The sequence below is a fragment of the Chroicocephalus ridibundus genome, chromosome 6 (assembly GCF_963924245.1).
Source record: "Chroicocephalus ridibundus chromosome 6, bChrRid1.1, whole genome shotgun sequence".
NCBI classification, from domain to species: Eukaryota; Metazoa; Chordata; class Aves; order Charadriiformes; family Laridae; genus Chroicocephalus; species Chroicocephalus ridibundus.
Window position 1 is genome coordinate 11,480,016 of NC_086289.1, and position 13,473 is coordinate 11,493,488.

The following is a 13,473-nucleotide window of genomic DNA, read 5'->3' on the forward strand; positions in this document are numbered from 1 at the left end:
AACACTTGAAGAATCTGATTTTTTTAAAAAGCTGTAATTCTGTTTCTGTTGAACTTCTCTCTCAAATAAGTGTTTCTGCGCTTCTAATAAGAAATTGTGAACACATTTGTACAGAATGATAAAATTAAAAGTTCAAAGAGGGAACACTCACAATGTGTTATTTGCAGCACAAAGTTTTCTAAACTAGCTTGTAATCCAAAGAAACTCTTTACTCCACCCAAAATTTGCTTTCTCTCTGTCTCAGAAGTCCAATTATTATTTTTAACATAAACGGTATGTTCTTCATCTTCTTTTATGTATCTTTTGGATGTATTAGTGAGCCAGCTAAGTATGCAGAGATAAGACACTGTGTAAACAAAAGCAAAAGCAGATCATAATTCCCCACCCCCCAAAAAAAACCCCATGGGGGTGGGGTGGGGAAATCTGCAATTAAAACACTAAGCAGCTAAGATCCCACTATGATTTTGATTCTAGACTTGAGACTCTTGGAATGTGCTAAGCTGTTCCACAAAGCTCATTTTTCTTACAGGAAGTGATCTAATATACAAAGTACTTTACAATTTTCAATCAACAGAAATACAGATATGAATGTATTAAGCCAATATCTATAAAGCAAGACATTAGGTCACTTCCTGACAACGAATATCTAAAATCGACATTTGTTACTGCACGAAAGTCTGCTTATAAAGCGTTAGTTGAAACAAGAACTTTGTATTTTTATAGAGTGGGTATATTGGCTCTGCTACCTCTGTAATCACTGCTGATGCATAATCCCTTCCCTGCCACTCCCCTGCGTGTCACCCTCCAACACCCCTTCCTCACAGCTCCGCCACATTTCACTACAGTACTCTTAGTTAGAAAATGAAAACAAGCCTTTTTCTTTTTTTTTTTTTTTTTTTTATTGGCAGGTCCAAAAATCTGTGGTAAACCCAAAAGTTGGTTAGATAGTCCCGCAGTCAATTTAAGAAGCATTTTGCAGGATTGTGGGTGGGGAAAGAAGGGCAGGGGTCCTTTTTGAGGGGAGGAAGAAATAGAAAAGGAAGGGGGCTGTTTGTTTTTCACAGCAGCTTGACAAAAACATCCCGTTCAAGAAAACAAACAGGCCTCCATTAAAAGGGTGTTGATGGGGGAGGAGAGGACAGACCTGGCAGTAATGGAAAGTCTGTTCCATAACGGGAGGCTCATAGAACATTAAATATTTATAATGAGCAAATGTGCTTGGTCTTTTTTGTACCCAGTCTGCGACCCCCACTCCAGTTTGACTGAACTGGGGAAACATTAACAGCACTTATATATTAAGCGTAGTGAAACCTGGCAGCGTGTAAATGTTGCAAGAGAAAGCAGTTGTGCCAAACTCCAGGTAGATACCCACGAGCAGAGGAAGAGATGGAAACCGGAGGGAGGGATGGGGAGGTTGTCCCACAGTCCCGCTGGGCCACCACGCACCATCGACTCGCTGCGTTCTTCTCAGTACTGAGAGTCTCGCGCTGAACAATCCTAACCACAAAGCAAGCTGTAATCTAAAAATCAAGCCGCAACTTGCTTTAATGTTGAACCAAAACTGCAATGACTAAGAAATAAAGCCAATGTTGCTGAACTGGCTTCAGCTGCCTTGTCTGTAACATGCATACATGTAGGTTGATCATTATCATCTAAGCTGGAGTTTAAAATTTTTCCCTTCAGTATTCAGTTCTGGTTGTCTGTGAACTATATGCGGCACAAATACCGATTTCCAATTTTAAGTTTTTACTCTGAACAGAAATGCTCAACTACTACAGATTGGTCAATACAAACAGGAATTTTCCAGTGGAGCAAAAACTGAACCAGTGTAAGGTTAAGGACACGATGGCACACTGCTGCCTCTTACCATTATATATCTGTCTTTGGTGGTTTGTTGAGCTATATAGCACTGATATTCAGCTCCGATAAGCATGTAAAGAGACAGCTATATACATTTAAAAATAAGTAACTTCAAAAAACTATAGAGACACTGCAAGGAAAAAACAAACCAAAGAAACTACGCAGAAATCCAGTCCAACCAGGTATGAACCTGACTCAGTACAAACCACCTAAGCTTACAATAACTTTCTGAAGAAATAGATGAGTCCAAACTCTCTTGATTGCATAATCAGCAATTTCCTATCTATCAGAAATGACTTAACTCCTAAAGTAACTTTGTGCCTTTCCTACCCAAAGGCCTTTCTGCTTTAAGCACAGTCTTGCAGCATATTATAAGTAAGATTTTTGTGGTCCTCTGAGAAGCTCAGTGACTGCCGGTCACTAAACAACTCAGTGAATTGTACTCTTCTGCACCAGCATGAACAATAGTGGTCTATAAGCCCTGACAATGGAAATCTCACACTTCCTCAGAGAATTTCCCCTAATTAGCGGTTTATCTGGAGAACTCGCTTTGTAAATATGACAGGTACGCTAGACACAAATTTTAATTAAAACAGCTTTCAATAAGATTTACAAAATAGCTACAAAAATAAAGGCTGTGCTTATGAATGGTGTAAGTTAGATGCAAATTCCAGATGGAACGGGATCTCCAGAGTTTAAAAATATCATCAATCCAGGAAGGAAGTTTAACTCCAGTGGATACTTCATCAATGTAAACTCTGTTCAGGTCAAACTTTCTAAACAAAAAGCCACAGTAGCTCTACACTCAACAATTTACCGCTTGAAGAAAAGCTGGCGTGTTGTTAAGTGGTTCCTCACTCTTATGCTCGTTCACTTTACTATGCACTAAAGTACATTAACGAAATGTTCAATATAAATATTGCTTAAGTGATAATGTTCATGCTTCCGATTATGTTCTGGTGACAAGTAAGAGCTTAAAATCATTATGGCCTTGTTTTTTGTCTTTTTAAATCACAGCATGCATCTTTCTCTGCCATCTGTTTAAAACTGATTTAATTAACTAGGGAAAGTCATATTTTGTTGTTTCATCCTATATGAGATTCTGAAACCGACCAGGACAATGTTTATTTCAGTCTTATTTCCAATCTAAGTTGCAAATCCTCTGTATTTTATTGCATTAGAATGTGGTCTTTGTGGACTTGAAAGGTTTTTTTAATCATTCTAGGGAAAAAGCATTAAATATACAGAATTCATTTAAAACATTTATCTTTTTAGTTCTATTTTTCTTTAGCCAAAGACATTACTTAAAACTATCTGCTGAAATATTACACTTAACTACGAGTCTTTTAGCCTTTTATTCCTTTATATGCTCAGATTCACTACAGAATGGACAGCCAAGCTATAGATATTTATTTATAACCACAGGACACCTTAAATCAGAGGCAGAAGTGATGGATTTTTTTCCCTTATAACTCTCATTCTTAGACAAAGCTGCACTCTGCAGCACCGCTATATTTAATAATGTAATTCAGAGAGCTAGAAACTACATTTAAGGTAACACGCACACCTTGCTTTTTGATCTCAAGTGTGAAGCTGCCTTGAGCTGAGCACCGGTCATTCTACAGTCACCAACCAAATACTCGTTCTTAAATTTGTTCCTCTTACTGAACATTTTGAAATAGTAATTTATTTTCTCTTCCTCAGCCTCTTCACGTACCTATGGTTTCTGGCAGGTCCAAGAGCTCGTTGTGCTGCAAGTCAAGGTTGGTGATCTGCGTGCAGCTTCCAATCTCTTCTGGAAGATGTTCAAGCTGATTGTGCGCTACATCCAGCGTTATGAGGTTACACAACTCACCTAAAAGCACACAAGAAAACCAAAACATCAAGTCCTTTAATGTACAGCTCTAGACAATGACTTCCAAACAGAGATTAATAGAGGCGGACAGATTTGCAGATAATCTGAAAAAAGCTATTGCTACCATAAAATTATACATATAAAATAAGGCATTAGAGGATCATAATTTCATCAGTCAGACCTAAAAGCTGATAAACAATTTTTAAAAACTCAGATAAAGCTTTTGTAGATTCTCTGAAGAAATCTTACTTATTTATTGATTTTCTTCTGACAGTTCAAGCTGCGGAATAAGAGTATAAAACATGTACCTCCCACTTGTTTCAGGCTGACCAGAAGTTTAAAACATCACAGGTAAGTGGACTGTATTGAATTTTGAGAAACTGAGATCTGTTTTTACACCATGAACTGCTTTCAGGCACAAAATCAACAATTAAGAGACATCAAAATTATACGGCTGACAACCTACATAATCCACCCTGAGTGCTATTTTTAATCATTTTTAGTCATCACAAAAAAGGCAACCTATGATAAGTAAACTGTAAATCTATTTACACGGATTATTATGTTTTATATATGCAAGCAGAGCTATAGCAAATAAAAGTTTGAAATAAAGGGCTTATCTGTTAAGCCTTAAAAAACATTGGACTCGCTTAGAGTTTAGAGCTACTTTACACTGAACTGCTTCATTCCTGACATTTACACATTAATTTAAAAGTACAGGCAGGCACAACTCTCCGTGTACAGTAGTTCCACCTGTTTTCATGACAAACATACTATGTTCTGAGCAATAGCTTGCTGGGTTTAAAAAAAAAAAAGTGTGTGCATAAATACAGGTGGATGCATTCACATTTTTTGCATCTGATGGAGGTGAAATTAATGCAAATGATTTGAACAGCTTCAACTCTATCCAGTAAAGATGAGGTCACCATCTTTGTGTATATGAGCATGACTCAGTGAGTAACAAATCTGGAAGAGTAGCAAATTCCTTTTGAGGAGCAAATGTCTATTTTTAAGCTTCAGTGTTGTATCTTTGACACAATCCTTTAAGGATTTTCCCACAGGCCTGCAGGACAAGCTTGGGCAAGTTCTGACGTGTAGACTGTCTACCCATTAGATCAGCAGATAATCACAAATGGTGATTTAATAAATCGTAACATATTTATGAATTCAGACTCTGTATTAAGTTGCAGGTGTCATGTAGCCACAACACTTACTACATATCATGAAACAGTTATGAAAGACCAGCAAAAAAAGCGGCCGACTCCAACAGTTTGATTGTTCCATTTTTCTTAGATCGTTAACATATAACTGATCTTATTTCCTGCATTTATAACCCCAAGTTGGGATGTTTTTCTAGAAACTAGGCAGATGGAAATGTAAAGGTGGTGCTTAAGCAGCTCCTCCATCACTGTGTATGTGTCGCCTCCCAAGTCAGCATTCAAATCAATACCAGGCAATCAGAGTCAACAGTCAAACATGCTGCATCCAGCACTGCATAAACCACGTTTCAATGCCATTAATATGCAGACGAAAGGAAATGTAAGAAAAAAATTGATCAAGAGTTAGTGTTCTGTGGTAGGAGCGTCTTTTTGTTATTCATGAAAACAAGTGGGCAAAGTACAGAAGGCAATAGGAGGAGGAAGAAAAGCTTGAGGAAGACTTCAAAATCCCTCCCTCTAAACAAACAAACAAAGCAAAAAAGAACCCAGCAAATCTTTAGTATGATAACTCAAGAACCTTTGCACACCTTGGGGCAGTAGTTTTCACTTCATGATTGCTGTTTTCATTTGTTTTTACTTCAGACCGAAACCAATGATGTCAAATTTGAAATGTGGCATAAATTTCATTTCATCACACTGATTTCTCATTTACTTGACTCTTCCCACTCTACATCTGCTGAAGTCAAAGAAAGACTTGGGTTTTTGCAGCAACATTTGCTGCACTTCATTTTTGCACCTGCTGAAAACTTTGACAACAGCAAGCTACGTGTTTGAAACAAACATCTCAGCAGCTAATTCTGGGGCAGGAAAAAAAGAAGAGATGCCCGTGTCTATTTAGCCAATTAAGGGCAAGCTAACACTCTGGTTTAATTTGGATAGCCATACTTAATATTGTTATATTAAATATGCAGGCATTATTTTTAAAAGGAACACTGGTAAACATTTAACAAAAATTTTGATTGTTAAAACAGACTGAGGACTGCCCGACACATTTTAGACTTAGAGCAGAAATCAAGTGAAAGTTAAAGCCCAGTGACTTAAGGAAAGCAATTTCAAAAGATACTAAAATATTCAGCTTTTGGTTCACGAATCTTGCTCTTGGACGTAGTAATACTTATGGTTTGACAGCATCTCACCAAAATGTTCTTTTTTCCCCCCCTAAGGGCAGAAGGAGAGGGGAGGTGAAGTGCTGTTGGCACTGAAATTCTTTCAGTACTTTAACTTGAATTGTTGAGACACAACACAGTGTACAAGTCAACAAAAAGCACTCAAGGTACATTTCTGCTATTGTTCTCTGTGACGTATGGAAAAAATTCTTAAATCCGTTATGCTTAACAAGGTGAAAAACGTTTAGGCAATGCAGCAGAGGCTCATCTTCACATGCAAAGCCACACAGAGGACCAGCAGTGGGTGAGAGAACCTACATACTCGCTGGGCTGTCCCAGGAGAGCCATCAGCCCCATGGCCAGTGTGAGACTCACCACAGTGAGCAAATGGAAAGGCTCTCCAGAGCACCTCGCAGACTGAGGGCTATTACTGCCCATGGGGCTTGAACACCTACTATGAGGTGCAAGGAGAGCAACTTGGGATGGTAAGAGTTGCTATGAGATTTTTAGGGAAGGGGAAAGGGAGGAATCAATATGGTTTAGGAAGGACAAGTGTGGGAAAATAGAGGGATAAGTAAACCGAAAGGTCCAGCCCTTTACAAACCAATGCCGGTCACACCCTGTGCCTGATCAGCACCATCTGCCCCGTCTTTTCCTTAAACTCTCTTTTCCTGGGTGAGGGGCTCTCTGTTCTGAGTGCATAGAGATCTGAGTACCAGCAACACTGCCATTAACGCAACCAACACTACTGAAAACATCTCAGTACCTGGGACCAGAATCACCCTGGGCACGGAGAGCACGCGGCCTCCAGGCCAGCAGCTAAAGAACAGGGGCAGCTCTTTCACCAGCTGAGCGACAGCAGTGATTTACCCCGTGAATGGATGCACTGTGCACTGCGCTGCTGCACAACAGCAGCTCTTTCAAAAATTATGCCAGGATAAACACATGGCATAAACAATCGATACAACAAATAATGATCTGCAAGAACAAAGAGGCCAAACTTAAGGCCATCTGCACAATGCTGTTCCTAGGAGCAAATGTAAAGCCAGCTTGTTTCAGTGATGGAAAGCATCCTCATTGCCCGAACAGCAGCAACTGTATTGAAGGAAACGCTTCTCAAAAAAGGTGAAAATAAGTTTCAGCAAGACACAACTGAAGTCTGCCATTTCTGCTTGGCCAGAGTAAGAAGCATATGTCAAAATCAAAAAATAAAGTTTTCCTAAAAGAAAGATTTGCTCAAGTACAAAGAGAAATAACAGCTAATGAGCAAGCAGCTCATGATCTTATTCACATTAAAAGAATCAATATTTGCTCTTTTCTGGTGTACTACATAAACTTCACTGAAACACCTTCATATCAATTAAACAGAAATACACCAGCTAGCAGTGTGCTGCAGCTCAAAATCAGCCTTACCCAGAAAACAGTTTACTAAGGAAAAACTCATTCCAGTTCACCATGTGGACAACTCCAGCATCACTTCACCAAAGGACTGTTCAAACACCCAAAAACACCAGAGCAAGGCAAGCACTACTGTAGAGAAATAATAATCACAGGTAAAATGAACTGACTCTTTTCGCCACAAGTGATGTCCAAAAAAGATAAATCTTAAACTCACAGTAGTAAATAAAGGATCCTCTATGGACTACTTGCAACTGCATTGAAAGGACAAGCATCCTCAGGACAATTAAACTAGAAAGGTGGTGGGGCTTGGGGTTAGTTGGGTGGGTTTTTTTGGGAGGTAGGTTGCCTTTTTGTTTTGTTTTGTTTTTTTTTTTTTAAATACTATATTACACTGCAATTGCAATGGAAAAAAAGCAACTGAAGTTCAAAGTCTGCCAAGAAAGCAGACAGAAACTGCACGTACTAGCTGGCTTGACAATAGAAGATTTTAAAGCAGAAGTAATGCCCATATGAAATACATAAGGCAGTTTCTCTATAAATAACCATCGTAAAATGGTTAGTTACATCCTAGTATGTAGTTTTTAAAAACTTGTATTTTAAAAGCATAAAAGATAAACATTTCAGACAATTAACACACATTTTTCAGATAAAATTGTTTGTAAAGACTCCCAACTACCTTGCATTTCAAAACATTGTTAAAAATACAGCTAAGTATACACCTCAACAATCCTTAAAAAAGGTGGGATGAGCAACCACCTCACTGTTGTTCTCATGTGCACAAAGACTAAATGTTATAGTATGACAAAGCTAAATATACCTGCTGAAAAAAACCAGCATTATGAAATGACTAATGTTTTCTGCATAATGAGGCAGAATTATAGTCCCATTACATGGCCAACCTTGAAAGCCTGTTATGACAAGAGGACCAAGTTACATGCCCTGACTTACGTAACTCTGAAAACTCTTCTTGGCTATTTAAAAAACAAAATACGGCTTCATTAAAAAAATATAAAAGTACACACAAATTAACAGTTGTATAGGGCAATAGCAAAGAGGCTTCAGTGTCTCCTATCACTAATTCACTCAGAAGGCACCACTGTTGGATGGCAGACACAATTTCTAATATAGCCTGTTTTCCACTGGATTAACTCCGTGCCTGTCCATGCTTAAGCAGATTGAAAATTATGAAATCCTTCACAACATGATAAATCCTGGGCCAGATGACACAGCAAGAGGATCAAGACTCTTATGGAAAGCACAAGGAAGAGGAGAATGCAAATATTAGTGGGACTTCAGGCTGGTGTGTCAGAACAGTGCTTGTAAACTAATTTCTGAAGAATAATTATCTGAAATCAGCAATGCTGGGAACAAGCTACAAATAGTTCCCATAACTTTGGTAGTTATTCATGTCTCACTAGGTTTTCTGCTGGCAAAAAAAAGAAAAGAAAAAAAGGCAAAAGAATTTTTAGTCTGTCTATAAAACTCTTTGGGATAATTGTCCTGATTTTAGGAAAAAATTCAAAACACTTTTACAGTTTCAGAATCTTTTCCGTCTCTCTGAGATGTGAGAACATCACTGTAACAGACAGCCTGAACTTTTTGCTGTGCATTAGCAACTGCCCAGAAGAAGAGTTAAGCAGTCAGAGCTATTTTGAATTATTACTGCAAAACTGTAACTTACACAAAAGAACTACTGAGTAGAAAGAATGCAATTTTAATATGGTCACAAGTGAGTTATGTACCGAAGTTAAAATACTCATACAAGTAAGAAATAAGCACAGCTAAATATTTAGAATTTGCAGAACGTGCAACAGGATTTAGTTATGGGAACCACTCAAAAACACAGAAGCTAAGCTCAACTGAAAAGAAAGACTCAAAAACTGGTCTAAAACAAGCTTCAACAAGACACAATGGCAAAACATGTTTTATTTATTGTTTATAACTGAAAGTAACAAATCTAAATAAAATTAAAAACCTGTTCAAACAACATTTCAAACATGTGAAACATGTAGGAGAAACAGTCTTAGCAAGGGCTCAAGGCAGGATTTGAGCTGGGCGGAAGAATAAACCAACAGGAACCGCGTGAAGTGCCAAGACAAAGGTGAAGCCTTGCACCCAGCAGGGAATAACCCTGTGAAGCGGTACAGCCTCGCGCCAGCCTGTGAGGAAACAGCTCTGCAGGGAAGGACCAGGGGATCCTGCTGAAGCTGAACGTGGGGGCACATCCTGGATCCTGTCCGTTTTGAGCGTGGAACAAGTGTGCTCGCTCTCAAATAATAAAGGCTAACCACTGACCGGGCTGCATTAGCAAGGGCAGTCCTGAGGGAAATTATTATTTCCTTCTGTTCACCACTTACGAAAATATTCAAACAGTTAAAATAGTTGCAGCGTTGATATTTCATAAAAAAAATAAAAGCTGGACTTCTAACAAGCTGTCAGTATTTACTGGAATTACACTTGGGGCATCATCCCAATAAGCTCTGCGAGTAAATCAAAAAGGCAGGACTACTTAATCATTATCCTAAAGCCAGTCTAAAGAAAATGTAATCAGGAGGAATTTGACTAGCTGACAAGATGAAACTGCGTCCCCACAAGAGCTTTCACAGGATTCAGAACCTAGACACCAAAGCTGAAGCCAGCCAAAATCCAGTTCTTCACCCTTCCTGCATCTCAAGAAAGCAACCAAAGAACTGGATCAAATAAGCAGTTGTTTTCTCTGACTTTTAGCGAGCAGCATAAACATATCAGTGTGTATATTTATTATGCTTCTGTTCAGAACTTCATGCTTTTATCACATTATAATACAAAAATATAAAAATATTCTCAACCGCTGTGTTTGCAGGCATTAGCATGCCAACTAAGCCCAGGAACGCAACTTGGTTTCCTTCAAACTGCTGAAACAGGAGAAGGGTTCCTAGATACAAACAATGTAAAGAAATATTTCTCTATATTGTCAGGTTTGCTAAAAAAAGGGGAAACGAAATTCAGAGCATCACTGAAAAGCTTTGCAACTAACTAGTCATATAATAAGGAGGCACTATATTCAGCGTGGAACGAGTAGACATGAAGTGATGCAGCTGCACACATCTCGTTTGCTGTCTATGCTACTGAAAACCAAACAGGTGCAAGTGTTATGAAAAAGAGTTTCAAAGTAGTGAAGAAACCACAAATGATCTAAATATTGGGTAGATGGGGGAAGGGAAGAACAGAAGAGAGTCTCAGAGACATTCCAAGTCTGGTGTAGGCAGATTCCCTGAATTACAATCTAAAAATATTTCCCTTGCAGAACAGCCCTGACCAGATTCTCCATAGAATAAGAGTTGCATTCACAGACAGAAAACACAATATTTGGAGTCTTAAGAAACTTGCAGAAACTATGCAAATGTAATTTCAGCCACGTTGACAATATTATTTACATTTGTGCTGTGTGTGCTGAGAAGATTAAAAAAAATCCCAAACTGGCATAAGATGCAACCTTGCCTTTGCAAAGAAAATATTATCAACTTGATTGTGCAAAACAATTCCTTCAACACAACATGGAGGAACGCAATAAAACTCTCGATACAAGAAATGCAAAAGGCTTGCTAAAGTAACAGCCTGCAAATTGAAGCGTTTGCTTGGCCTCATCCCAAAACAGTTCCTCTGGTTTTCATCCTTCTCGTGCTGACTGTCTGACTCACCAAAGCGTTCGCATTCTTCCATTCTAATCTTCAACTTTTTGATCTCAGTGGAATGGACGATTTACCAGATATGGCGATGAAGCTGGAGTCCACCTCGTGAACTCATTTCCGCAATTATCCCTTCAGACTGTGTTTTGGCAAAGCTTCCACATGGAAACCTTTCCATTGAGGTTTTATTTCATGGATGCCACCAGAGATTCAACAGCCAAATGAATAGGTAAATTCTGCTTTTGCACTCAGTATTTAGATATATTCAACACCTGCATAACAGTGACCTTTTGGTCAAGAACAATGTTCAAAGCAAGCTTGTGGACCTTGCTAAGGATGCAAAGCATTTATAGGTATTTAAAGAAAAATGTGGTCAAGCCCTTGGAAGAAGGGTCTACTGAGAATTAGTAAAGGGACAAACTGCACCAGACTCAGGAAATCCCTGATATGAAAATAGCTGGATCTCAGAAAGGAGTCGGGTTAAGTCTCATATATACACTTGCCCTGTTTTATGCAAACTTTGCTTAAGGCTACAGTCAGTGGCAGGATACTGGGAAAGACGCACTCTGAAAATCTATCACCACCATTAGGTAGGATGCAATTTGTAAGAAAGAGTAGGTTCAGAAAGAGCAGGTTCAGAAAGAGCAACATAAGAGTAGCTTTGCCATAAACAATCTCGCATCAATGAATTCTCACCACTATACATTAAAAACATAACAAAAAATTGCTTCAGGAAGGTGGGGCTGAGCTGATGCTACCAGGACTCCAATAAGCTACACAGGGTTTTGTAGAACAAGACATGGAAATCAGGGGGGAAAAGGAAGAAAAAGAGATTCTGAAAATATAACCTGATGCATTTTCAGTAGCTCCCTGCAGACGGTAATCTGTCCTTCTTCAAACCGCTTCCAGTGCGCTTCACATGCTTTTACACAACACGAGCAGCCCTACCCGTGAGGTTTCCCAAGTGAGCTGGCATCAGCCACACCAATTTTACAGCTCAGTGCGGGCAGAAGTAGCAGTCCTGGTCTCCCTGTTCCAGTTCAAGCTCTCCCACCCCTCTTCCTACACCAGTTCCACTCTTATCTGAAACTTCACTCATTTCGACTAATTAAAGCAATAGGCTACAAAAGTAGCAAACCCATGACCATTATTCTGTTAGTTTGGTGAGATAAATCAGCTCACCAAGGAACAGCAAGAATGAAGGAGGCAAAAGGACTGAGCAGCTGGGAAGCTTTGAGGAAGGCAGAGGATTCTGCCTCTTTCAGCATCATGAAGCTGTTACAGAGCAGCACAGCCATTTTACAAAACTCTCCCTAATTCAGCTGTGCTTGAACAGAACTTTTGGCTAAACATGCAAAAAAAAAAAAAAACAGATTAAAAACCCCCACCTTGGAATATGTTTTCAGGTAAATGGATTTTTAAATATTTTTAGATCTTATTCACACAAATTATTTATATTTGAAAATGCAACAATGCATATCAAGACCTCAACTTACAATGCAGTCTATTAAAATAATTTCAATTGCATTAAACCTGTAGAAGCAATATATACGTGGCTAAAAAAAGTGCAAAGAGGAGTCCAATAAATGACTAGTAGCAATGACTTGCTAGGTGCCTAGAGCCTGAATTTGCTGAGTTACTAAAAGCTATCTTTTTCCAAAGCACAGGTAATATTTTCTTCATTTTTTGGTTTACGGAGTGAGTTCAGTTGAGTAAGCTACTGTTTAAAACTAAGAAGCCTTCTGAATATTGAAAAGACAGGAAACCTCATTGTCATCATCCTACCTATAACACAGGAACTGGATGCAAGGGAAAGAGAGGTACTATATTCTGGAGAAAAAAAAAAAGACCAGAAATACACATATCTGTTTATTAACCATAGATAATAACACTTCCTCTTTCTCACTAAAATGTTTGTATTAAATGCAAAACAACTTTTCCCCCAGTGTAATCACCTCATGTAAGTTTGTGTTGTTTAACTACTAAAGACAGCTTAATGCCCAAAATAGAACCAAACTTTAGCTTATGTCCCAGCAGCTTGGTGCTGGTAGGTTCACCTCTTCTAGGTTTTCCTCCAGACAGTACACACCGTAACAAGTCAGTTGTTTTAAAGCAGTTTCCAGGACCACTTAAAATCTGATCTACTATGTCTTTTGCAAACGACATTTTGTTAAATGTTTTACCTTCACTCAGGCTTTGAAGAAATGTTTTAGAGTTAGTTTCAGGTTTCCCAAAAAGGAATCTATTTCGAACAAGTATCAGTGCTGTATGCTTGCACAGCAAGCAGCAGATGTTCTAGATAAGCATTTCTAGAAACTTATTCTGAAATCACATGAGCATAGTTTCTACATGTCATCTATCAA

At 38.6% G+C, this 13,473-nt stretch overlaps 1 protein-coding gene across 3 annotated transcripts in view; it reads right to left on the bottom strand.

Moving 5' to 3' along the window:
• The window catches only part of SHOC2 (SHOC2 leucine rich repeat scaffold protein), a 69,522-nt gene that overhangs the window by 22,872 nt on the left and 33,177 nt on the right, over positions 1 to 13,473 (bottom strand). For all 3 annotated transcript variants that reach the window (XM_063338006.1, XM_063338005.1, XM_063338004.1), the window contains one exon: positions 3,578 to 3,715. In XM_063338006.1, coding sequence (XP_063194076.1) covers positions 3,578 to 3,715 — 138 coding nt within the window. The remainder of the gene's footprint in view (positions 1 to 3,577; positions 3,716 to 13,473) is intronic.